The sequence below is a fragment of the Ascaphus truei genome, chromosome 1, assembly GCF_040206685.1.
Source record: "Ascaphus truei isolate aAscTru1 chromosome 1, aAscTru1.hap1, whole genome shotgun sequence".
Taxonomy (NCBI): Eukaryota; Metazoa; Chordata; class Amphibia; order Anura; family Ascaphidae; genus Ascaphus; species Ascaphus truei.
The window spans coordinates 398162469-398189972 of record NC_134483.1 but is presented as its reverse complement, the minus strand read 5'-3'; the positions used below and the strand labels follow the sequence as shown (position 1 = coordinate 398189972).

The 27504-nt window shown below is 46.4% G+C and overlaps 1 protein-coding gene across 9 annotated transcripts in view; it reads left to right on the top strand.

Annotated features, from left to right (window-relative positions):
* Positions 1–27504, top strand: part of FNIP2 (folliculin interacting protein 2) — an 88034-nt gene that overhangs the window by 4814 nt on the left and 55716 nt on the right. For 7 of the 9 annotated variants that reach the window (XM_075612423.1, XM_075612405.1, XM_075612369.1 and 4 more), the window contains exon 1: positions 27020–27158. The exons of 1 other annotated variant lie outside the window; for it this stretch is intronic. Coding sequence is in view for 1 of the 8 variants with exons in the window: in XM_075612360.1 (XP_075468475.1) it covers positions 26983–27158 (176 nt within the window). In the remaining 7 variants the exon portion in view is untranslated. Of the gene's footprint in view, positions 1–26567; positions 27159–27504 lie in introns of those variants that run through there. One more of the 9 variants, XM_075612360.1, reaches the window with a different exon arrangement.

Genomic DNA, 27504 nt, shown 5'->3' with positions numbered 1-27504 from the left:
CTGGTAACTTCAACAGTATGTATCTCTAGAACTAGGAGACCCCTGAGCTGAAAAATAGTGATGTTCAGCTCTGGGAGACCCCCAGTTCCAATCCTGTATAAAAGATGCATTTTATTTAGGGTGGATTACTCCCTTTTTTTTATTTTAAATGTGAGTTCAGGGGTGTTTAAAGCTGTAGCACCCTTTAATGAATCTGGCCCCAAGATCTTTCTTGAAAGGTGGAAGTGTCCATATGTTGGTTGCAATAGTGATCACAGGACCTTGGTGCTAAACTGTCTGACTTTTTGTTGCAAAGTGTTAACATGTATACTGAAAAGACCGTTATCTTGTAAAGTGACGAAGGCTGCTGCTCCATATTTATTGACCAATTGTACAGATGTACTATCCTTGTCAGTATCCTGACTTCCATCCCATCCTGCGCCTCACTCCTCCTGTATTTATGGTAAGCCAGGTTTCAAATATAAATCATGGTATTTATTCTTGACATAATAGATTGCTTGGAGTTGTTCAAAGGTGGATAATAATTAGTTTCAGTCCTTTATTTGACGTATAGGAACTTTTTGTTTTTACTCAAGATTGGTTTAACACGCAGGAAATATGAAACATTTGCCTAGAAACTAACAAAAAATATTCACTTTTTTTTTTTTTTTTTTTTTTTACATAACCAACTAGCTGAGAGACCCGGCGTTGCCCGGGAGTCACACTGCCCCCCCCCCCCCCCCCACACACACACACACACTGTCCCCCACACACTGTCCCCCCCCCCCACACACACACACTGTCCCCCCCCGCCCACACACACACACTGTCCCCCCCCGCCCACACACACACACTGTCCCCCCCTCCCCCCCACACACACACACACTGTGTCCCCCCCTCCCCCCCACACACACACTGTGTCCCCCCCTCCCCCCCACACACACACTGTGTCCCCCCTCCCCCCACACACACTGTCCCCCCCACACACACACTGTCCCCCCCTCCCCCACACACACACACTGTCCCCCCCTCCCCCACACACACACACACTGTCCCCCCCCCTCCCCCACACACACACACACTGTCCCCCCCCCTCCCCCACACACACACACTGTCCCCCCCCCTCCCCCACACACACACACACTGTCCCCCCCCTCCCCCACACACACACACACTGTCCCCCCCCCTCCCCCACACACACACACACTGTCCCCCCCCTCCCCCACACACACACACACTGTCCCCCCCCTCCCCCACACACACACACACTGTCCCCCCCCCTCCCCCCCCACACACACACACACTGTCCCCCCCTCCCCCCCCACACACACACACAGCCCCCTCACCTCTGCCAGGACTCACAGCACCGCTCCTCTCTCCCGCGCTCCTCCGATTGTCGCGCGCCTGGCCCTTCTCTGCTCTCCGTCCGGGGAGCGCTGCGCACGCGCCCCCTCTCTGCAGAGCCGCAGGGAAGGTGCAGGGCCTGTCCGTGTGACGGCCACCGGGAGGGTGGAAGGTACAGGGCCTGTGAGCGCTGCGCACGCGCCCCCTCTCTGCACATGTGAGCGCGAGCCGGCGGGAAACGCAGGGAAGGTGCAGGGCCTGTCCGTATGACGGGAGTTAAGGCCCACCGGGAGGGGGATGGTGCGGGGCCTGTAGTGACGGCCACAGGGAGGGGGGAAGGTGAGCTGCGGTCCGGGTGACGGGGGAGAGTGACGGTCACCGGGAGGGGGGAAGGTGAGCTGCAAGGGGGCCTGAAGCAGTGGTGTGAGAGGCCAATGAGAGGTGTGCGGGGGCGGGCGGTGAGTGTGTGAGGCCAATGAGAGGTGTGCGGGGGCGGGCAGGCCAAGGGACCAATGAGATTGCTGCTAGGGACAGGGAACACAGTACAGACAGACACATACAATGCTTTCAGAAATATATAGTAAGAAGAAGACTAGTGTATCGTCCCCTGTGCTGTCCGGGGACTTCAGAAGGGCACTTTATTGGTAAATCAATGTATGTAGTTAAAGGTGGAACCTGCGTGGCTTAGAAGCGCCGTCTTTTGAAAATATAATTGTATTTATTTTTTGTCGTGTATAGCATTCACTGTCAGTGTAGGGTTAATGTGGGTTGACATTGTCGGTTCGAGGAAATATTGTACAGCCATAAATGGAAAGATGACAGGAGTCCCAGTGTAAATGGAGATGAATAGTTACTATAGGATTACTTAGGAGTGCATGTTTATAAGTTAGCCAAGAGTACAAGAGGAAAAATGTCCCCTGTACAGTATAGATTGGGAGCAGGTGGGGTAGCATTTTGGGACATACAGCAACTGGTGTTTTTTTGTTGTTGAGATTTGCAAATACTGTAGGTTGTCTAGGTACAGTATTTTGTGATTGAATAGGGGTTGGACAATAATAATTCAGTAAGTGGAGAGCTGCACGGGAAAATACATTTATATACCGTATAACAGGACTGTAGAGTGGAGAAAAGAAGGTTTCTGCTTGGAGGAGGTAATAAATTATGGTTGGAAGTGCACTTAAATGTTTTGATTGCTTGGTAGTAAATAGTGATTTTGAATGATGGTGAAGGGATAACGTTCATTTCATGCGGCAGGCAGAGATATGAGAGAATAGACTAGCTCTGACTGAGATGCAGTCTTCCATTATTTAGGCAAGAGAGAATAATTGGTGTATTGGTCTTTGGCATGCAACAAGCGGGAGGATTGCGAGCTTAAGCGAAATGCAAGTACTTTCTCCTACACTGAAAAGAGTGCGTATGCATGAAATAGACTTTCTGGGTAGGTAAATGCAAGGAGATCCTTACTGGGGAAAAAGCTAGACCTCCAATCGGGTCTCTTGCATTTCCGCCACCAGTCTGGAAGAGCTGCACAGGGAGAGCATAAGGCCATGGCCAGGAATGGAGCTGACGCTCGTGCAATGCGCTCGGCGATTCGTGGCCGGCTAGGTGCGTGCTCGTCTGGGGGCGCGGCCACTATGTCATGTAGCTGGTTCGCCCTCATTGGGTGAACTGCTCACGTGACGCGCTTGTGAGCGGCAAAATCAAGTTTGCTTGCTCACGCTGGCCACACACAATGCCTCAATGTGTTTCAGAGCAGCTAGCGTGAGCCCGCCCGCTCAGTGCCACCCTGGCCGAGGTCTAAGAAAGTGGTCCCTCTTTGCACAGCTCTTGCAGGCGATCACACTGTTTTTTTTATTTTATCTTTTAGATAGGCTTGAAGCAGGGGTCTCTGGAGCTGAACTGCATTAATTTCAGGTCCGGGGACTCCCTGCTTCCCGAGGTACAGGCCTCCGTATCGGTTGCCTGTATCTCTCTGCAAGTTTTAAATCTTCCGCGTCATGGCCCACGTGACCAGACATTTAAACTTGCAGGAGATACTGGGGCCTGTACCTCAGGAAGCAGGGGGTCTCTGGACTAGAAAGTAATGCGGCTCAGCTCCGGAGACCCCCTGCTTCAATGCTATGTAATAAAATAAAAGCACTTCATGACCTTAGTCGCTAACCGCCAATATAATGAAGGATTTTAAATAGCAGTACCCGTTTTGTTGGTGGTAAAGGGGGAGTGTGTGAAGGATGTGTCCTCAGGGTGGGTGGTTAGGCCTCCCAGGAGGGTTGCAGGAGCAGTTGATTCCTAGCACCCTCTCTATCCACCTTTTAAAACCCGCCAACGTCACGGCGCCGTGACGTTGACGCAGCTACGCACTGATTGGATGTTTTCAGCCGATAGCGCTCTGAAAAACAGCTTGGCTGTCAGCTGAAAAATCCAGCACCCGAGCACGCCTGCGGACGCTCGCGTGAGCCCCCTCTCAAGGCATCCTCCATTGAGGATGCAGGGGCTCAGCGCGGAGCGTCTGCACGGCTCAGCGCCCGCACGGCTCAGCGCGGCCTGTCCTTGTATGGACTCGGCCTTAGACTGGTGCTGGCCCGGTAGGATTAACGCAGCAGGAGTACCATTCAGAAGCGGTGTTAATCCTGATGGGAAATTAGTCTGCTGAGCTTTTGGGCATGGGGAAGCCGTGGTCAGGCTGCCTTTCACTTGCAGTTTTCTTGTACCCAAATGTTAAATGAATGTGGCCCCATCTGGAAGTTCAACTTGTGTAATGTTGGTATCTTGCTCATGAGAAAGTCCTGCTCTTTAAAAAAAAAAAAAAAAAAAAAAAACAATCTTCCAATGTTACCATGGTAACCTTGACAGTACACTGGGTTCTAGGGACAGCTCTATTTTAGCCTCCTAGACACTTAAGCCCAGATCCACATGACGTTTTAGCATGCCTTTACTACTGTTAATCTGAACGGGCGCTGAGGCGTGCTACTAACACCCTTTTGTGGATCTGAGCCGTAATATTTCAAATGCTATTCTCTCCTGTAAAAAGCATCAGATTAAAAATGTATAAAATAAACAAATTGGAAAGGTGTAAAAAAAATCAATAAAAAAATAGTGGTCAGCTGGACTGCTGCTTTACATTTTTATTGGGCAACCATGTGTGTTCTACAATGTGCAGAACGTTGGACACCTCCTGCACTCTCCGTGAAGGGCACTGTCACAGAGCTGAATGGGTGTATTCTGTTTCTTGACTTAGGATCATGTTTGGACCTGTTTGTTTTCGACGTTGGTAATAAAAAAATAATTTTGTATATATTTTCTTCATGGTGTGCGAGCGTCGGGCCGCCTGGCGGCGCATGCTCCAGTTTTAGCCGCAGTCTAGGGGTCGCAATGGGATGTGGTGAACATTAGCGTATAAGGCTTCCATGTAAAAATGGATTTCAGGCAGAAGGTGCCACGGTGTGCTCATTTGCATGTCGTATCCTAGAATCCCTTGCTGCAATGGAAGCACTGTATGCTAGGAGATATGGTGAAAGGCAGGGTTGTAGACCTGTCTTTGGCCAGGTCCCCACTGGCTACTGTGGTGGACGCTGAAGGGACAAGAGCCGCCCATCAATGGGGCCGGGCCCGCTGCGAGGGGGGGCTGCCGCGCTGGGTGGTGTGTTTTTCCAGCCTGCAAGAAAATTGAGGAGAACTAGCGACGGAGCGCTAGGCCACGCCCCCGGCGTTTCAGCCAATGAGGGCGGACCTGCTGGGTGACGTCATGGCCGCGCCCCCATGGCTCCCCGTCACGCCCCCTGTCTTTCCCCCTGCAGCTCTCTTTGCAGACCGGGGAAATCGGCTGCACGTGCCGCCAGCCTCACAGGCGCACGTGCAGCGCAGGCACTGGGACCGAAGCCTTAGACATGGGAATGTGATCTCTTTATTTGATTATTGATATATTATTAATTTCACAAAGTTGATATGCTCAATGGTCTGATGTGGCTCTTGGAGATTTTTGCTCTATCTGTGCTAGAGTGATTTGGGAGTAGTAATATAGAGCATTAAGGGAGGGGGGTTAGACACACATTAGAATGCGCCAGTTTCTGCATGTATATGATTAAAAGGTAGCACATTCTGCAATGCATCTACTGTTATCAGGGAGGAGACATACCTTAATGATTATGGGTCTGGCCTTTTGAAGTTGGAAGCACCAGTACACAAAAACGGTACTGGTTTTGGCCCCTCACTAAAGCCCAGATTCTTGTTAATACTTAGTGCACCTTTTTTTAAGATGCAGAGTTGGAGCACAAAGAACTACTATACCAGACTTCACTCTCATTGGTCCAAGCTATCTGCACTACCATTGGTTGACAGTCAACCATGTGACACCGTCGCCGCACGGAAAGACAAAATTCTTTCTTTCGTCTTCACTACACGTGGTCGCGCCATCGCGCATTCTGTGTGCGCACACGCCGACTGGGGCCTAGCCCATAGAGGGCTGTACTTTGTGTGTGCGCAGCCGCATCGACGAGGCCTTATTTGAGAAGACCCACTATTAATCGACAGATCAGAGTCCCCTTTATTTTGTTTTTGATTTTATTTTTTTGTACATTAATCCTATGCATCAACCCAACAACTTTTTCATCTAACATTTTTTGATCTTCTGCAAGTAAAGACACAACTGTATGGATGGTTTTATTATAGTGATCTTCTTTGTACCTATTTAAAAGTTTCAGTTGGGGATAGTACAGTATATACAAATAATAATATATTTATTTTGTGGGGGAAATAAAAAAAAAATGTGTACGTACATTATGGTGGGTGAAAAAGGCAACAAAAAACCTGCACCGTTGGCATATAGCCAATAAAGAATATCACTTGTGAGCATATTCACATGTCTTAATGGTTGAAAGGCAGGGTGCAGACCTGTCTTATCACCTAGCATACAGGGCTCCCACTGCAGCAAGGGATTCTGGGAAATGACATGCAAATGAGCACACAATGTCACCTTTTGTGTGGAATATCCATACACATGGAGCCCATTTAAGCAGATGCATCGCCGTTCACACAGCTTTTAAGCACAGCATGGGACTATGCTCATTTGCATGTCATTTCCCAGAATACCTTGCTGCAGTGGAAGCACTGGCTAGGTGATAATGGTAGCAGGAACAGGAGAAAAAACGGCAGTGCACTGCCAAGAAAACCAGGAGGAGGCTCACAGCAGCAGAAGCAAAGATTTATTTATGCCATTAAAAGATTGGACAAAGGTCCCCCCTAAACCCAACAAGTAACCACCTACGCGTTTCGGGCTCTATGCCCTTTCTCAAGGTGATTATTGGGAGCTTCTCAACTGCAGATGTTGCGAATACACTAAGGACTTGTCTTTCTGATGCACTGGCGTTCTACACATCTAGGTGATAATGGTGCAAGACAGGGTTGCAGACCTGTTTAAGGCTGAGTCCATGGTAACTGCAGCCGCGCTGAGGGAAAGCGGGTGCTTTTCCTGGCCTTAGTTTGCGCGCCGTCGGGGGGGGGGGGGGGGGGGGGGGCGGCAGTGACGTCACGGAGCTGTGCTCACGTGACCGGCCCTGCGCTCCATGAGCGCTCATACTAGTATATATTTTTTTTTTAAGGCCTGCGTGCGCGAGCCCCTTCCTTAAGCTGCCAGAGCGCCTAAGACATGTGAATGTGCTCACAAGTGATATTCTTAATTGGGTATGTGTATATGTGACTGAACCACCCACCCTTTATTTCCATGATGTCATCCACTTGATGCTAGTTGTGGTATAATTATATGTAACAGGATGAGTCTGTGATTTTACTTGTATTTTGCAGGGCCTGTTAATTTGCAGAACTCAATCCCCTTGTCACTTTGCTTCTTTCTAAGTTCCCCTGTTATTTTTTACAGAATAAAAGAGTAATAATCTTGTAGGAGTCATTTAATCATTGTATCCTTTCAATCTTCCTTTTTTGGTAAGACCTGCCTAAGACATGCAGATGAGCATACAGTTGCATTTACATTTGCATATTTGCTTTGCTGTGGAGGGTTTTTGTCACTTTTTTTACTCACCATAACTTTACTCAGTATGGTAAACCCCATCCTTTAGCTTCTCTGCATACCAAGTTTACAAACCCCACACTGATGAGACCCATAAAGGTCCTTTTGGCTAAGATCAAGTGTAGTGTCTGTCCTGTGAAGGATGGCACTAGTTGCATCACTTGGTCTGGTCATGGGCTGAGAAGGCGGATATGTAGCCCGGGCTATTTTATCACGGCACCCCAGGAGTGGTTAACCTGGTGGAGTCAAGTGTTGCCACACGCACTTTGACTTTTGCACGGATAAATTTGCACACCCCTACATTTTCTGCACTGGCACCCCTTATTGCCTTCCGCTGAGGGGTTCGTCACTATTTTTTTACCCGCCAGGCTTCCGAGTCTGGCGTGCACTTGTGCACATTTTGTTGTTTCGTCTGAGCACTTCCTGCACTGCATTGCACAGCGCACTGGAGCACTCGCACCATGGATTGTGTTTTTTTTTATTTTTGGGTTATCAGTCACCTAATTTTCTTCGGAGAATGCAAGACTGTGTGCTGGTCGGTGGTCGCCATTCCCTCGGGAGAAGACTGCGGTGGGCGAGTAGGTGTGAGCCGAAAGCCCTAAAGACTTGGACCCTCCTGCGGCGTCTGCTGCACTAGGAGGGAACAGGATGGACGTCGGATTCTTCGGATGACGACGTCGGTGTAACATCAGGACTTTTCCTGGCCCTCGTGGCTGAAGAGGACTGACCATGTCATGGACTTGCAGCTCTCCGGAGCCTATAGTCACAAGTTTTGCGCACCTGGTCTCACTTGACCATGAGCACGGTTTTTAGAGGTGAAATCACTTTTTCACCACCCGGGCTACAATAAAAAATAAATTAAAAAAAAACCTGTCTGGGTGGGTTTTCTGGGTATGCACCTTAACCCTGGCTGTGACCATGCAGCAAGCTTACGCCTATAGGGAACCATGTTAAAAATGGTTTTTGAAGCAAAAAGTGGCACTGTGTGCTCATTTGCATGTCATTCCCCAGAATCCCTTGCTGCAGTGGAAGTGCTGTGTGCTGGGTGATAATGGGGAAAGGCGGGGTTGCAGACCTGCCTAAGACATGCAGATGAGCATACAGTTGTATTTACATTTGTGTGTGTATGTATGTGTGTGTATCTATATCGCCTTCGCAGACACTTGTAGAACCAAGTGTACTAATTTGTAATGGCACATTTAGGAGATTACATCTGATCACTTTCCCTTTTTATCTTTACTGGCTGTCTGAGCACAGTGATAAGGGTGAATGACAAACATTTCCCCATCCACAGGCCCCAAAGAAGAGATGTGATGCTTAAAGGGCCAATCCCTCCTAGGTCCAAAGTGAAATAATTCCATTTAAGGGGTCCCATATGTGATGTCACTGTGCAATCAGCAAGTGCTCCTACAGCCAGAGTCACACTCCCCTCCCCCACCTCCCCTTATCTCTATAGGTTCTCTGGACAGGAAGGGATACCTTGCAAGAAACACTTGATTAACAAACCCCTCCCCATTCAGAGGTTCCTAGGAAATTAAACTGTCAGGCTGTGGGATTGCACCTTTTTTAAGTGCTTGGAGATCATAACATTTTATCTGCTGAACCAGGAGATCCCTGGCAGAATCCTTGAAACTGGTTGTAGTGCAGGAGTTTAGCCAATGAGTCATGGTGGGTGTGCAGATAATTTTGTCTGGCTTCAGTAATTGGCAATCATATTAAGTGGATACTGTTTTTAAATGTACTCCTGCTTATTCTTGTTATGTGGTAGTAAAAATGATCTCCATCTACTTTCCACCCACTCATCTACGCAACCATTTGTGTTGCTCTCCCTGACAATCGTATTGACAGCTGCACCACTACTAAAACTACAAGATCCTTATGACGCGTTCAAATGATCCCTGTTCTCAATAGAAAAATTGGCTGTAGTGAGGAAATTAATAACCCCCCAACTCATGGGTGAAGCTACAATAGAAATGCAAAAGAAGAGCACCGCTTTTTGAAAGCAAAAGGCAAACATTGTGTATGCTTGGTAACATGGGGCAAATATGTTGGTCTCCTGCTGGGGCCGTCATCTGGGTTGCAGAAGATGTCACAAGCAAACACCGCGAATTGTGTCCAAAGACCCTGTATCTGGCAGTTCCTCCTAGGGTTGCCAGGTGTCTGGTTTTGAACCGGACAGACCGGTATTTTGCTGATCTGTCCGGTTAAAAAAAAAAATGAGCGGTAATACCAGACATGTATTTTCCCGCTCTGGAGATGCGGGGGCAGCGGGAGTGTGAAGGGTAGCCGGGTGCAACGCCCCACTCTTACCTCTGATTCAGACGCAGGCTGCAGCGTCTGGTAATCAGGGGAACGGGCATCATCTCTCCTCCTCCCTCCTCCCAGACAAGGAGAAGCCTAACCAATGGGATGGCTCAACATCATTAAGGAGCATGCACAGCTCCCCTTTTTGCATCCTGGGAAATGTAGTTTCCTCTCCGCTTTGCATGTGGGAGAAGACTGTTCCACGCTGTCCCTGCCTGCACAGGTAAGATACCAGGAGAGGAAAGGGGAGGGGGGTGGGAAATGCGCGAAAGAGAGAGAGAGGATAAAAAAGGAGGAGATGAGGTGGTGGGGATGTGTTGTTAAATACCACTAATTTCTTCATTTCTAACTTCTGAGCTACCGTGGTAACCTTTAAACGGTGGTGTGCTTTCCCGAAATCTAATGTTTCCAACGATTTTTTTTATTTTTCTCCTGACCGTATCCTCCAATTTGAACACATGAAAACTGCTTTGGAAAGTGCAAGAAGAAATCTCAAAGTGGGGGGGGGGGGAGAAAGGCTAACAGCGCGGACTACTGCTTTTTAATAGTATTGAAGCAGGGGCTCTCTGGAGCTGAACCGTCTCAATTACAGCTCCGGGGACCCCCTTATTCCTGCGATATATGTACCTTCTTAGGGGTTGCCGGTAGAAGCAAGGCTTGTCGGCGAGCATAATGGCGGTTTTAAATGTCACGCGGGCTAATAGGAAGCCGTGACGTTATCCTTTGCGGCTTCCTATTGGCCCGCGTGACCAGGACATTTAAACATCCGGAGCTGCTACCGGCAGCTCCTCGTCTTCTAGCCACCATGAAATTCCATATTCACTACAGTGTTTTGTCCCCCGAGTGGAGTGGCTCCATAGCTGTTTGGATTGTTATGCTAACAAAGTGACGTCACAATAGTTCCTTCAATAACATGCCCCGATCCAGCCAATTACATGCCCCGTCCCTTAAACACCACGCCCACCCCCCCGCTCGCAAATTGAAGGATAGCCCAGCGCTCATGTTTAGAGTTGGTGACGTGAATCAGCGTGGCCGGATCCTAAGGGGGTCGCTGCGCTTTCAGAGGCCCTGTACTCTTCCCAACAACATTTAAATTGCTGGGGGAGCATGCAAGGCCTCTTACCTTCTCTCTTGCTTCTCCTGATGACACGTCACCATGATAATGCGACAATGTGATGTCGCATGATGCCAAAGAGGTGAGACCGGCGAGCAGGCAAGAGGCATGGGGGGGGCGAGACTTGGAGTTTGCTCACCCCTGGATAGGTTATCACTACTATGCAGATGACGTTGAACTCTACTTGTCCTTTGAACCAGGCAGTAAGGACTAATTATCAGTCATCAATAGATGTTTATCTGAGCTAAAGTGGATTAGTTCTAGTTGGTTGAGGTGGAATCGTGATGGACAGAAGTGCTTGTGCTGGAGGCGCGCTGTCGGAAGGCAACAAGACTACAGCTATGTCAACTAACTGACCTTAAGCTTTGGGGATCCCAGCTGCTGAACTCTGTTTGTGCAATCTTGGTATCGTTATTGACTGAGGCTTGACCCGTAAGCATCACGTGTCAGCCATGATTAAATCTTCATCCCCATTCCCCCCCCCCCCCCTTTGGAGGATCTTACTATGCTTAGATAGACCTTTGAGTCCTCTCGCCTGGTCTACTGCAATGCACTCATCCTGGATCTTCAGGAAAGAGCTGGTGCAGAATACTGCAGCCAGGTTGCTAACCTGACCCGTTCTTGACACAACACCTGTTTTCCGTTCTCTGCTGGCTGCCTGTAAAATGATGAATTTATTTCAAGATTGACATGCTGACATTCAAAGCACTACATGGCCCTGGTCCCAGCTATCTGAAAGAGCTTCTAGTTCCCTACACTCCCAGTCGCTCACTTCGATCTGCAGATGAACAATTCCCAGAATCTCCTTAACTTCCTTTGGAGGCCAGAGCTTTTAGCCACGTATTTTTGCCTGTTCCCACTCTCTGCCTCGTAGCGTTTGAGAGGCCCCGTCTCTGGAAAGTTATACAAACAGGCTCAAGACCTACCTGTTTACCCAGGCATTTAATTAATGAATCACAACCTGTCTGGGATTTAATTACAGTACTGTCCCATCCTGTGTTGTATTTTTTCCTTGTTTGGTCTCGATTTTATATTAATTTCAATGTTTTCTTCTTTTTCCCTGCGTGTAACTGAAATGTTTTCATTGGGAGTAAAGCACTATATAAATAGTTATTTAGTTACCAGAGATTCTGTGTGTCCTGTCCAGGAGAAATAAGAAACCTGTATTTATTGTCCAGCTTCCTGCTCACTCCGAATGATCACCAAAGTGGGTAAACGCAGCATTTGGTTATGTACATTGTGGGTCATTCATGGCACAAGTAGCCGACACGTGCAGTCGCAATGGCAGCTTCTAAAAATTGACTCTTGAATAGTGTGAAAATTAAAACCTTACTCTGCATAACCTAGCACAATATCTAGATAATGTTAGGAAAATAACACCCACTAACCACTGTTATAACATGCTGTGCCCCATCCAGTTTCTCATGTATGTGCTAAATTACTAGCTCTGGCCTCTTTGAACTATAAGGAACAAATAGCATTGTACAGGGGAGCATAGAAGGTGTTATCTTTACAGTTGCTAATTCTCCCACTTATTCTTCAAGTTGGAGATGGGTGCTCAATTTGTCTTTACCGTGCCTCTTTAATCACAGTACAGGTGGTCCTCGCTTTCCGGGCATACCCGACACCTATGTACTAATGTGCAGTTTTCTGCCGCCAAAATGCCTTATCCGACTTTTACCAACTTTTATATATCCGACTCTTTATAATACATAGCAATGGGCAAAGAATGGATTTCACGTTGCAACTACCCGCTATCCAACACTGTTTCCAAGAACGCGTTGTGTTGGATAACCCGAGGACTGCCTGTACTTGTAAATGTATTGAGTAGGTTAGTGTTCAAGTGTCTCTTCAGTGGTAACTAAACTACCGCAGTGCCTCCAGTTTTATTGTTTGGTTTTCAAAATATTGAAATCTAGAAGTAGTTTCAATATTGACAATTCTCCATTTACATGTTGCATCTTTTCTTGGGTCTAAACTATTTTATTTACGTGCAATGTTCATCTCAATATTTAATCACAATAATACGTAGATGTGAGATGGGGTTAAATCAATATTGTGAAACAGTACTCATTTGGTGTGTTAGGGTCATTATCCTTTTGGAAGCAATGTAATTTCTATATTTGACTGTTCCTCTCTGTTTAATTAATAATCAGGACCTTTATTCGTTTGCATACTCGTGTGTGTGTGTGTGTGTGTGTGTGTGTGTTTTAAATTTTTTTTTTTATACTTGTGAGCACATTCACATGTCTTAGACAGGTCTGCACCCCTGCCTTTCAACCATTATCACCTAGCATACAGCGCTTTCACTGCAGCAAGGGATTCTGGGAAATGACATGCAAATGAGCACACCGTGCCACCTTTTTGTCTCAAGACCTCAAGGTTGCAGACCTGTCTAAGGCTGCGCTTTTTGTGCCGTCGATGGCGACACGACGGGTGACATCACCCGTCGCCACAGGCAGAAGTTATATTTCGCGCGGCGGCGTGGGTTTCCGGGAATTTGATTGGTTCAAGGGCCGTCACATGAGGCGACAGCCCTTGGAAAAATCAAATTTTGGCGGCTACCAGTTTTCGCAACGGTGCATTGTCGCCGTCGCACTTACTTAAAGCGAACGCGGCGGAAATACGTTTGTTTTCGGGCGATGTCGCCGGCATTATAAGTGCGGCCTAAGACATGTGAATGTGCTCACACGTAATATTTTTATATGCTATACAGTGGAGGGTTTTTAGTCAACTTTTCACCCACTATAACTTAAATAGAGTGTGTATAATTATTTTTTTCAAAATAAACTTGTATTGTTTGCAGGTTATAAACCAGCAGTATGGTTACTACGTATTGTTGAACATTGGCTTTACAGGCTACAAGTGACACTGGACTAATATGGTCACTCGGCATCTGTGAACTTCAGAGCACGTGTTCATGTCTTCATGTTACTATGTAGCTTGTCAGGCCAGGAGAAAGCCTGGGTATGTTACGTTTCCTACTACAGCAAGCTAATTGAAGGATATTAAAATACTGTAGTATACGTATCTAAATACCATCTTGGAGCGGGATGAAGCCTAGGTTCTCCTATAGCGAGCGCCTAACTGGTAAAGAAAAAAACGTATATGTATATGTGTTATGGTGGGTAAAAAAAGTGACTAAAACCCTCCACAGTAAAGCATAAAGCAACTGTAAATATTCCTGTATATTCATTTGCATGTCTTAGACAGGTCTGCAACCCTGTCTTTCACCATTATCACCCAGCACACAGCACTTCCACTGCAGCAAGGGATTCTGGGAAATGACATGCAAATGAGCACACAGTGCCACCTTTTATCTCAAGCGCCAATTACAGAGCGACCCTTAAGCCAATGCATGCTGCTTTAAACACAGCTTTTAAGCAAGGGCTTGGGAGATGCAAAGCCAGTAACCCACTCACAGACAAGTTTCAACCTTGATGGGTATCATCAGTGTGAGGTTGGTTGCTGGCATTTGCTCAAATGAGAAGAGTCGGTAATCACCACACTTATTAAGGTTATGGTGGGTAAAAAAATAATATATATATATATATATATATATATATATATATATATATATATATATAATATATATATATATATTATGTCTGTCTATCGCGCATACATTTTAACTTTTAATAATATGTATGTATGTATGTTAATTTAATGATGCGTGCAGTTAGCAATAAAAGGTGTCTGGGGCAGTCAATTTTACATTAAGCAAACTGACTCGGGAATCCTTCTCTTTTTTTTTTTTTCCCCTCCTTTTTTGTTTCCGACCAGATCATTTTGATGAGTTTGGGATATGGCCAGTAATTGCTCACACACTAAGCATGTCCTGGCACTGACACACATCTAGTCATTGACTTGTCTGGCTTTGTACTAATTTCGTACCTCGAAAGAAGTTGTTTTGCAGGCGGCAGAACTTCGAGCAGCAATGCATTTGTGTTGATTTTCTGTCCTGAAGGGAGTGAATGAAATACATTGTAAATAACAAACAGTTGGCAGACTTGACGCTGCTGTTATCAGCATACAAAACGTGGCTTTTTTTTTTTTTTCCCCTCCCTCCATGCGGTGTATTTATCTGTTCCTTTGGTCATTTGATGTTTGCCAAACACTGACCCAGTTCAGTATCTGGGTGATAGGTTACATTTTTAGGAAGGGCATGGCTTAATCATTACAAAGCACAGACTGGCTCTTCATTTACACCTGTCTGAGACGTCAATGTGCCCGCAAGTGCTATTTTTATTTGCGATTTATTCATACACGGGTGCACATACATCACTCCACAAATCAGCCTGCTTCTCTATTCATAGGAATCATTTGAATGGGAATTTTAAACCGTGTTGATTACTGGTTTCAGAGAAAATATCATGGATATCCTTTGCAGACTGATCAATCTAATAGAATATGATGGTGTATTTAGAAATGTGTTGGGTTTTAATTTTTTTTTATTTTTATAAGGGTTTTGTCTTTTTCCTTATATTCAATTAATGTTTGGATAGTGCAATGGAAAAAGGGTATCTCTTAGCTTGCAATTGTTTTTTGCTCAGGATGTCATGTTTTGGATTTGTTTTTTGAGATTTTTGTGCAAACCAGAACCCTGTGATCTCTATTCCCTTGTGAGGAGGGGAAGGGGGGGGGGGGGGTGGGCGAGGTGGGTGTGTTTCTTTCCATATTTAAATAAGTGAATTTGTTTCATACTTATTTTGCATAAAATAATGACAGTATTGGTGTCATATGGTTGTATAAAGTTGGCATTCCAACGTGCTTTTAGCAGTAATGTTATACTACTAATTGCCCACATATGGTATTATCCATAGACCAAAGGAACATTGCTTGCAATTTTTTTTTTCTATTCTTAGGGCAGTACGGGCTGTCACATTCTGTATTTCTATTCTAGTTTTTATGTAGTAAGATTTTAAGTGGCTGAATCAAAATGCCACAAATCGCGTGGTGACCCCCTTTAAAACTCCAAGGATCTTACAATGTTACTAGGGACACCTCATGCGAGTGTTTTTGTTGGTTATTGCGTAGATGTCAGGAATGTGTGTGATTTGCAAATTCGGGAATTTTTTGTATGGACTCTGTTTATATATCAAGGATTTCATAACCCTGTTCCATAATCACAAAATTACTACTGGACAACACTTTCCTTTATGGTCTGACAGAGCCAATCGGACACGCGTCCACCCCATTGAGCTTCCCAGCCACGCCCCTAACACTTTCCTTTAAAAACAGAGCAAATTCCATTTTTTTCCCTGACTCGGTTTTTTGGGGCAAATGGTATCGTAAGTGTAAATGTACAAATGTAGTCTGTTTTGGACCAGCTGATCAGGTGTAGGAAGATGAAAAAGTGGATGTTTCGGTCCCTCCATACATTCGAGGTAATGTAATCTGTTAAAATACACTAGCTTAATATCTACGTCTCAAACACTGACTTCTGTTTAGAAGTCCTCCTTTCACCGCGTGCACAAACGGTATAATTGTACAATATTGCACAGTTCAAAAATCATAACAAAAAAATAAAAAGTAGCAATAACGACTAAAATGAATTATTGTTAAGAACATGGTGATGTCAACACACTGTTTACCTCCAGATGTACTGGGTGAAACTGAAAAACGGCATGTTATTTAAATATTTGTATTCTCCCCCCCACCCCCCCCAATTGTGCGGTTTCTTTGTGTATTTCTGAATAGAAGTGACAACCTGTGGGGTTGGGATTTATAGGAGGGGATATGTTTGAATAGTAAAAGTGCAGTGGTGAACATCATTGGTTTGAAGTAATCTATTTCAATACATTTCTGGAGCAGTGTTGGGTTTGAGTAGCGTTTTACTTTTGTTCAATCAGGTAGATAAGGTTCCTTCTATGTCATTTTCAAACAAAAACGTGTGTGTGTGTGTGTGTGTGTGTGTGTGTGTTTTTTTTTTTTTTTTTTTAATGTAAATCACACACTTGATGGCTGAATTTGAACAGCTTCTCTTAAAAATAGAACGTGTGGACATGGCCATGTGCAGTGCAGTTCAGCGCTTCATGAGCTCTTGAAATGCCATTTTCTGTTTCTCCATTTGGAAAATGACCAATCTGCATCAGCAGAAACAAGCAAAATGTTTTGCAGTCACTTCTAACTCGAGCCAAGTGACCATGCTAATGCCGATGGTTAAAAAACAGAAGCCTTTCTATTGTTCAGTTTGAAGCCGCAGTTTGTGCTGATTTGCCATTTTTTGTTTTCAACTCCAAGATCTCTTCTTGCCCTTTCCAACGCTGTTTTTATTTTTAACATCTGATGCTCTGTTTGTGAGGTATGAGCGTTTGAAATAGTGAGTGGCCGGGAGGGTCATGGGTTTTAACACCAAAAAGCATGGACGTACTCTGGGTGCAAGATACAGGCATACCCCGCATTAACGTACGCAATGGGACCGGAGCATGTATGTAAAGCAAAAATGTACTTAAAATCAAGCAGTACTTTTTTGCCACTTATCGATGCATATACTGTACTGCAATCGTTATATACGGTCATAACTGATGTAAATAACACATTTGTAACGGGCTCTATAGTCTCCCCGCTTGCGCACAGCTTCGGTACAGGTAGGGAGATGGTATTGCTGTTCAGGACGTGCTGACAGGCGCATGCGTGAGCTGCCGTTTGCCTATTGGGCGACATGTACTTACTCGCGAGTGTACTTAAAGTGAGTGTCCTTAAAGCGGGGTATGCCTGTACAGTACTAACTTACATGAGTTAAACTCCTAGGATATATATCTTTATCTCTCTTGAATTGTCGTTCCCAAAAGCATGAAGTGCCTCCTTGGATTGGGGGGAGGGACTTATGATGGCCATCATATTCTTTTCTTTACTCTTAAATGCATTTATGTTCCAATGTAATGCCAGGGTCATTTTGCAGAAGCACTTACATTAAGCAGAATATTTTAACATTTTTTTATTTTTCTGTGATAAATTAGGAGTATTACAATTCTAAAGGTGTAAATAACTATCAGTATTAGTAGCATAGTAGTATTTTCGAGGTGTTTATTTGAAGTATCTGAAACCGACTCAAAACTGCAAAATGTCTGCACCAGTCCCACCATGAGACTGTAGTTGGTACTATACTTGGGTATTACTCTGTGAGTCATCCAGATCACATGTGTGGAACAGCAGAGATGAGAATAATAGCATGTGAGTGAAGAACTTTGTATTTGGCTGCCATTGGGGCTTGCAGCACAATATTCCCTTGCAGGTCTTGTGACCTGTGATGTCACTGTGTGTGTGTGTGTGTGTGTGTGTGTGTGTGTCTCTCTCTCCACCCACTGTTCTTCAGCATTCTGGCAGAGGGCCTCACTGTGAGTCCTGAAAATGTTTGTGTATAGATATCATATGTATATTAAGAGGATCCTGTCCCTGTTTATTTTCAGGTAAGGAATGTGCCCTATTTAGTTGGCGCCTATTGTAAAGCGACCCCCCCCCTCAGCCATAGGCGGGGGGGTTTCATGACCAGGGGGGGGGGGGCGGCCTTCCCCCCTCTGCCCCCCCCCGCACCGCCCTCCCCGATCCAGGGAAGGAGCCAACAATGGCCTCCTTTTTAAGGCCAAGCTAGCGGGGGCATGTCCTCTTTGCCATCCGCCAGCTAATTTCTTTGGAGCTCTCGCTGCATTTTCCTGGACCCGAGGCCACGTGTGTACAGCTTCTCCCCCGAGGGGGGGCCTTCCTTCTCCCGATTGGGAGCGTAGCGTGGGGCAGAGGCCCCCTCCTACCCCTTTGGGGTCGCGGCGGACGCCCGGCGTGGATTAGTGGTCTCGGGCAGGGGGGTTTGGGTGCGGGGAGTGGAGTCCGGCTGAAGCACGCGACCCGCACAGGCAGTGCCGGGTAGGAGTGGGGCCAGTTGCCCGTCGCGGTCGGCCTGCATGTAACATGCGGCACACGGTCCTGTCCCCCTCCCGGTCACTACGGAGTTTCCCGCAGCCAAGGGGCATGCGGTGCTTGCGCTCCTCCACGTGGGCTCTCACGGTGGAGTTAAAAGCGCATAGCGGCGGTCCGGGGAGGGGGCGTGGAGCGGCCTGGAGAGGCGGCTGCTCCCGCGGTCTCCCCTTCCACCCCTGTGGGGTCGTTGGGAATGTTTGCACTTGGGTGCGACGAGGGGTGCACTGGGTAGAGATGGGTAAAGCTATATAGGGATTTATTTAGGGGATAGAGGTGGATTCATGTGTCAGCAGTGAAGTAGATGTGGGTATTTATATATGTGGATGTGTGTTCATAGGTAGGTGTGTGTGTGTGTGTGTGTACACATATGGATGCATATTTTATAGGGGATATATTAACTCAAGGATATGCGTACGTTGGTGCGTGTATGTACATATGTGATATGGGTGGGTACAGTATGTATGTTTATATGTTGCATAGGTGTGGATACCGATGTATAGGTGGGGATATCGGCACATAAGCTGGTGTTTTTTGGCTATATATGGGCAGTTAGACATGTTGTTCGCGGCACGCCATCGCCGCTTATCCCATTCCAAGCCGCGCGGTGAATCACTGCTCTGATGATAATAGTGGCATGTCTCTTATTTATTTCAGTAGTGATCTTCGTTCTCTCCCCCCCCCCCCCTATAGGATCTGTGGCAGCTGTGGGGGACTGCGTAGTTGCTCTAAGCCTAGAACAGTTTGGCAAGCGCACACCGCAGCGCCAGAATAGCTCGGGGCCTAGCTAAGCATGTGCAGTTAAGCGAGCATTCATCCCCCCCCCCCCCCACCCACAGCAGCATGGCATCAATGGCAGAGCAGTTCCGCCTTCTTCAAGCCGAGGCGGACGCGGGCGGTGTAGCTGATAGGATATCGCCTGCAGAATCGGCAGGGTCAAGGAGACCAGGGCGAAGGGCGAACCAGGTCACTTCCCCCCGGGAAGCCACTGACGGGTAAGAAACCCGCGGCATTAAAGAGGGGACGGTTGCGCGACAGGACAAGAGCTTTTAGGTGTTGGGTGGCATCACAGGTGGTCCGCACAGGCGAGGCGGCAGGGGGGCAGCAGGCGTAAGGCAGGCAGCGCCAGGGCTTCCCTTAGATCCATCGATACTTAGTGCAGCAGGGAAGGAGAGCTTCACGGCAGCATTGGTAGGCATGCTGTGAAGGCTTTGGAGCCGCAGGCGGCAGTCTCCTTCGGTGCAGGGACATCAACGGGAGCAGGGGAGGCAGGCGCAGCATTAGGAGTTGCAGCTGCATGGGGGGTGCACATCGGCGATGGGGCTGCGGCATCGAACCTCGCCCCGGCAGCCCCCAGCCTGACCCAGTGTCTTCAAATCCATCCACGGCCGGGGTCATTGGCACCACTGGTTCCCTTCCCTCTACTGCCGGGGTCCTGGGTTTATTAGCTCCCCCAGCCACCTTCGACCCCGGTGACTCTTCTCCCGGCCAGGGTCCCGGACGCTAGTTCGACACCAAGGAGAGTGATTCCGGCCGGGGCCTTTTCAACTCCACAGTTGTGTGTCACTAACGAGTTGGACACACATTTGACAAAGGTGGAGAAGGCGAGTATTTGGGCAGGAGATTTTGTGGAAATCCTGTCACTACTACCCGATTACAGGGAGGCTCTGGCGCGATCCGATAAGAAAGGGGAGGCTAGGAAAGACGACGTTGACGCGTCTCTTCCCGTGCGCGTATGCCAATTGGGCCCATGCGTTCAGAATCTTGGCCGCGGTAATCGGGGAAATGTCCCCCCACTTATGTTCGGCTCTTTTTAAATATGAAGATATGATTGGGGAAGTCCACCAGAGGCACGGGGGGAGGGGCTGGTGGGTTTATGATGAGAGATTTAGACAGAAGATGGCGGCGTACAAATAAAGTAACATGGGACATGAAGGAGACAGACCTCTGAATTGACTTGATCGGCTTATCAGACAAGTCGGCGCCCTTTCAGGGAGGGGCGGAGGGGGGACGCGCGAACGTGGACAAACGGGGATAGCCGCCAGGGGGTGTGCTGGGGCCTTTAATGACTAGCGGTGCACATACACAAATTGTCGCTTCAAGCACCAATGCTCCACTTGTGGAGGGGCTCATCCGCAGGCAAAATGCTTTAAGAGCAAGGTACGCGGTTCCAGGAGGGGTGGGCGGAAGGCTGGACAGCAAGGCGCCTTCTCCAATAATCGTCCAAAGTCTGAGCCCTTGGCTGGAAAGCTACCCTAATAGGGAGGCGGCCCGGCTGCTCCTCAACGAGTTTTCCGAGGGGTTCAGGATCCCGTTTGTGCACCAAGCGGGATCTGGGGTTGAACGGAATTTGAAATCGGCAAGGGTTTACAGCGAAGTGGCAAGGGAAAAGGTGGGTAAGGAGGTGGAGTTGGGGAGGATGGCAGGTCCACTCGCCTATCCCCCGCTCCCCGATTTGAGGATCTCACCACGGGGGGTGGTCCCCAAAAAGGACCCAGGGGCGTTCAGGCTTATCCAGCACCTTTCCTACCCCGAGGGCTCATCGGTGAACGATGGCATCGATCGCGAATTGTGCTCAGTCAGTTATGCAAGCTTTGATCAGGCAGCAGCTCTCGTGGGTGGTATGGGTAGGGGCACATTGCTGGCAAAGGCGGATATTAAGTCCGCCTTTCGGCTGCTACCAGTGCACCCTGAGTATTTCCACTTGCTAGGTTGCATACTCGACGGTCAGTACTTCATTGACTTGTGCCTTCCCATGGGCTGCGCGCTATCATGTTTTTACTTTGAAACTTTTAGCACGTTTCTCGAATGGGTGGTGCGTTGCAGGGTACAGGCCACAGGGTGCATGCATTACCTGGACAACTTTCTGTTCGTAGGCTCGGCGGGATCAGAACTGTGCGCAAGATGGCTATTTGAGTTTTCAGCCATGGCTCGCGAGTTCGGGGGTCCCGCTGGCAGACGAAAAAATGGTTAGCCCGACAACAGTCATCAGCTTCCTCGGGATCGAGATTGACTGACTCAGCGCGGATGGAATACAGGCTCCCGCCGGATAAGCTGGCGACCCTAAAGGAGCTCCTACGAGAGTTCAGGGGCCTGAAGAAAACCTCGCTGCGTCAGTTCCAATCATTGTTGGGCCACCTGGTTTTTGCGGTTCGGATCATGCCGGTGGTGAGGGTTTTTTTGGAGGTGTCTGTCGGCGGCCACCGCCGGGGTCAGGCGCCCTAACCACTTCATCCGGGTCACCCAGGAGATCCGCGAGGACTTACAGGTCTGGTCGGATTTCTTGGGGGCATACAATGGGAGACAATAAAAACAAAAAACAAAACTGTGCGCTACTACCTAACTACCTATAAAGTTTAAATGTATAAATATATACAGTGCAGTGACTATACCATCAATTTAGTGATAAAAAATTTATAAAAAATTAAACCACAACTCCCACAGTGAGATAATTATACATTAAATAATAAGTGCCACATAACCGTGTTGGGGATAATGGCGTCTGCAGCTGTAAACGCAGGGGTGGCTCAGCACCCCACACACACTAAGAGAATGGAAACAAAAGGAAACAGCGCACAACGCCAAATAGTGAAGCAAATTCAACAATATATTATAGAATTAAAAAGGGGGGTAATATATCTGCGTACATGAAAAAAGTTGGTAAAAGGCATGTAGTGTGTATCACACTGTTTACCACTCGGCAGCTGTTAACTGTAGAATCGGGTGCTTGCTTCCCTCTGCTGCTGCAGCTCAGTTGATTCTGGGGCAGGACGTCAATCTTTTCACTCCCAAGGGGATTTCCCTTCATGCAGCCAGGTTCAGCAGCTGGTACTGGGGCTCGGTGAAATCGCTCCTGCTTCCTGGCCGATATGAAGCTGCTCCTGTACCTCGGCAGGTGTATCCTCTGCACAGAGGTTAAAACGCAGCTTGCTGGGGTGCCCTCAGCGTGCCACGATGCCGCTCCGTCGCGGGACGCTGTGTAATGACGTCACTGTCTACACAGCAGTGGTGGATTCAATAGGGAAGTTTGAACAGTCTTACAAAGTCTCTCACAAGTGTCCAAAACAGCACACAGGATGAAATAAAAACAGGACAGGCCAATACATAGACAAAGGCCAATGTAAGCAGATATAAGGCAATAGAATGTTACATCCAACTAGTTTCGTAGAATTAACTACTTCTTCAGGGAAGAAGTAGTTAATTCTACGAAACTAGTTGTGGTTAAGAGGGCCCTAGCGGGACTTTCGAGGGGGGCGATGCCAGGAGGCCCGTAACGCCGGCATTATTAGAAGAACTGGTTAAGATGACAGGGCTAGTCTGCTTTTCAACATTCGAGGCGACACTTTTTAATGCGGCATTTACCTTGGCATTCTTTGGAGCATTGTGAGTAGGGGAGCTAGTCTGCGCTTCTAAGAAGGGGGGCGGGGGCTTGCAAGCGAGGGACGTGGCGCTCGGTAGGTGCTTGTTATTTGGGTTATGCATGGGGACAAAGCGGGTGGGGGGGGGGGGGCCTGGCAGCCTCCCTGGTTATGGCCCAAGATTGTTCTCATTGCGGATGAGGAGTGAGCATGTGCTCTCTAGTAGCTCTATAGCATAATCTGATCGACCTCTCCCTTGGTGAACACCCAATCCAGCATGCATGGATGAAGTATGCAGTACACATGAAGGAATACTGATCCCAGAAAGAAGTGCATTTCCCAACCAGGGCCCACTTGAGATGACGCACATTGGTGCTATGGAGGAGATTTCCAACCTAACCAATGCTAAGCGAAACCACCATAGTAAGTACTTACCCAGTGTAGGAGTGAGAGCTACCGGGGGAAGAAGCACAGAGTAACTTTCTTGATTTGCCACCAGTTAATGTCTAACAAAGTATGTTCTTGTATGGTGAGCCTTCTAAACGGATATGAATAAAGCTCCTCTTTGTACTGTAAAAGTTCCTGGCGCCCATCCTTATTCTATCTGCATATCCACACCCAGCATCCTGAACAGGTATGAGACCGAGTCTTGCCGTGTATATAGTTTAACTCAATGTAAACTTCCCTTAGAGCCGGGCAAGGAGGGTCACACACAGCTAAGCTAGAAAAAGACAACAGCCAACCTGTTACATCAAGTCTAATGTCAGTGTCTGCACCAGAGTCCGGAGGTCAGACTTCAGTCACAAGGTCGCATTAATATCTTGTATAATGTCTTTTTTATGCATGTTTGTGCAATTGCAGGAAATGATGCTGTTGTAACACATGGTTACTGGTTTGCAAGTACGTTGCGTAGTGGCTTTTTATTCTGAAGAAATACTCGTGAAAAATGTTGATCTTTTGTTATGACTACTGATTACTACGACAGTAACAATGACAGGAAGTATTCTGGGATATTTTTGGTTGTACAGAATGTTTTTCAAAGTGTAAAATAGAGTGGATGCCAAAATGTATGTGTCACGTAGTGTGACTGGAGTGTTTGGCTCCCTGTGTTAGAAGGTTCAGCCCAATTTGGCAACATACAAAGGAACTATAACCGATTTTGTAAGCTCTCGAGGCTGGGGATTCCCATTCATGTTGTCTGCTTTTTATGTTTGTTTGCATTTATTGCTTGTTTTGGTAAAGCGCTGCATATATTTTGGCTCTATAATTAAAAATATATAAATACATTACTAGCATTATGAACAAACTATTTTCTGCATTTCTCAGTAAAAACAGGTTGTCACTGGCATTTATTTAAAAAGAGGGAAAAGAATCTCTCTGCCCTCCTCTTTTTCTAGCTTCTTTAAAAATGGATAATGCTTATGGAGAGTGTCCCACTAATTTACGGGGGTGACTGAAGCTCCTCTAACCCAATGTATTTTTAAAAAATATTTTTGGCTAAGGAACCTTATTGTATTGTGATATTCTGCATAAACCCAACCCTCTCTAATAGCACGTCTGAGATCAGATGCATTGTAAGGAACCCCAACCCTCTCTAATAGCGCATCTGAGATCAAATGCATTGTAAGGAACCCCAACCCTCTCTAATAGCGTTTCTGAGATCAAATGCATGATAAATTATTTTGTATTTGGTACAATTTTTAAATCTCTTGAAAATTGCAGGAAACCCTTTAGGGACGGTATGGGACATTTGACGCGACCAAATGGTCGCTGCTTCACCATAGCCGATTTGCCACTGGAATTCCCTTGGTTGGCTTCTAAGCTAAGTGGTGTGTGTGGTGTTGTTTTTTTTTTTGTTTTTTTTTTAATATATTATTACTGGTTGGGGTTATAGGGTTAATTTTAAAGGGTTTTACTGGTTAGGGGGTTTTAGCCATTAGGGTAGGTGGTTTTGGGGTAAGGGCTTAGGATAGGAAATTTTGGGGTAGGGCGTTTGCTTACATTAGTGCCCGGCAGCGAAGTGGCCGGCGGCCATTTTGTCTCTGCAAAACGTCCACGGCCAAATGTCCTAGACAGCTTTAGGGATGCCCGGGGGAAGCCCTGTTGAAAAACACGTCTCTAACCCAACGGTTTTAATATGCGTGGTGGGCAGCAGGCATACAAAATGTTACCAATAACAAATGAATTGGTAAGCATCCACATGCGTGTACATTCTGTATGAATGGAATGTTGACTGTCGTGTCTGCAGCGCCCAGCAGTTTAATAACGTCTAGTCCCATGCAAAAGATAGTCCCTCTTAATTATAAACCTTACATTTGTGGAAACATAGGGGAGCAGGTACTGCAGGCAAACTATCCTCTTTCAAAGTCTTGGGTTATCATGCAAACTTGTAGTAGCACAAGTAAGATCCTCAGCAGAAAATGGTTTATTTTGTTGTACCTAGGTTGTGTTTTTTTTGTTTTTTTTAAACATATAATGAATGGCCTCACTTTCTAAATTCTTATGACCCCTGCAATGCTCCTTTACTTGGTGATGTACAGTGTGTTGTGGGCACTTATAGCAGTGAATGTTTTCACCAGAAGAATGTGTGGTCTCTTGGAAGTTGAGTTGAAGTCCTGGAGAACATGCGTCTTTGGCTGGGATAATATGGACAGTGATCGTAGCGCTGCATTTTGTTAAGAGCAGGGACCCTCCTAAGTAAACATTGTATAATATATCTTGCACGTTATTTGCAAGGTAAACTGCTGATGTGCAGTAGTGTACATATACTATATCTATTAATCTGGACTCTAAAGTACATAGCATATGGATATGTCTATATACTGTATGTATCAGGCCATAAATTCACTGTAAAATATTAAATATCACTAGTATAAATCTAGCATTGTTTCCTAGTTTTATTTACAAGAGTTTTTAAATAAATTATTATTATATATTTTTTAACATTAAATAGACCACTCCTTCTTTGGAGAACTTTTGCTGGCCATATTGAAATCTCGCAGTGGACTATATTTTAAGAGTTAACATCTGAATAGAAAATGCTTCTGCAGAAAGTCAGCAATATTCTTTCTGCAGAATAGAATGAAAACACACGTACACGGTGAGTTGGTTCTACAAACCAATACTTCACACATTAAAGTGACAACCTCAAGTGAACAGTGTCAGATCAACTATTTTTTTTTACAACACCCCTGTAACTTCAAAAATGGTATAACTGACTTGCTGGCGAATTTGCCTGCATTGCAATGTGTGCAAACCCCTCTGCCAGCTGAGGGGTTCATTTACACTCTCTACCATGTTCCATATGACAAAAGTGGGTTTCTTTTGAAGTGCAAACCACAATCTTACAAGTAACATCGTTTTTTATCAAGCTGTGTGTGGCTGCGTGCAGGAGATCAGGATTGCTTTGCATTGTCACATGATCCTGTCTCACATGACCGCTATCCAGCACAGTGGCCAATATTAACACAACCTTGCCTCTGAGGGCGGGCCCCTGGATGCAGCCGTGCCTTTTTCTAGCACAACCATATGGTTGGGTCTTGTGACCAGTTAACCATTGAATGCAGTCTGCTACTGGAGAGCAGAAATACAGCATGCTATGCTGACATTGACTCCGCTGTATCTGGCAGCATGCTAGCTTTGCTTCCTAGCAAGACCTTCACACGGATCAGCACCTTGCCACCTGTCAGGAGTGTGCAGTCTGTTTAGAACAAGTGTCCGATGTCTCATTTGATTCTTGGGAATGTTTTATTATGTTGGTCAAAGTCAAATAATCTCCACGTGTCTGAGGATTCGCGCCGTTATTTCCTTTGCCAGAAGACATGTAATCTTTTAAACATGTCGTAATAAGAATTAAAAGCTCTAAAAAAAAAAAAAAAAAAAAGGAAATTAAATAAAAGGCACCTGGGCGTTTTTGGGGCTGCTGTTTGTGTCACGGGTGCAGGAGGATGTGTGGAGGCACGCAGAAGACTGGCACCCCTGCTGGGTGCCCAACCAACACATTGAGAAACTTGCGGGATGCTGCTAGCAGAGGCTGTGGCAATGGGACAGTGAATGACATGCTTGTGAAAAGGCAGAACAGTGGCAATTCCAATGGGGTTACTGATCCACATATGCCACTCAGGTAGGACTATGCTGTATTAAGTGTATTTTAGCCACTTACAACAATTTAACTTGAAAAGGTTGTGGTTTTTTTTTTCCTCCCTCTTTAATATTGTATGTATGTATGTATGTATGTATGTATGTATGTATATAGATATAGGCATCTTGCCGTGCCTTTCCCCGAATGCTATTTAGAGCAGTCCTAGCTAGGACTGCATTAGGAGCTTGACAAGGGACTGGTTCGGTTCAAAACATAACTAATTTTTGTACGGTCTTTTTGAATTTCTATTGACTGAACAAATGTTTGCTTCCTTTTTTTTTTTTTTTTTTTTTTTTATTATTATTAAACCAGTCACTGCTATGGCCAA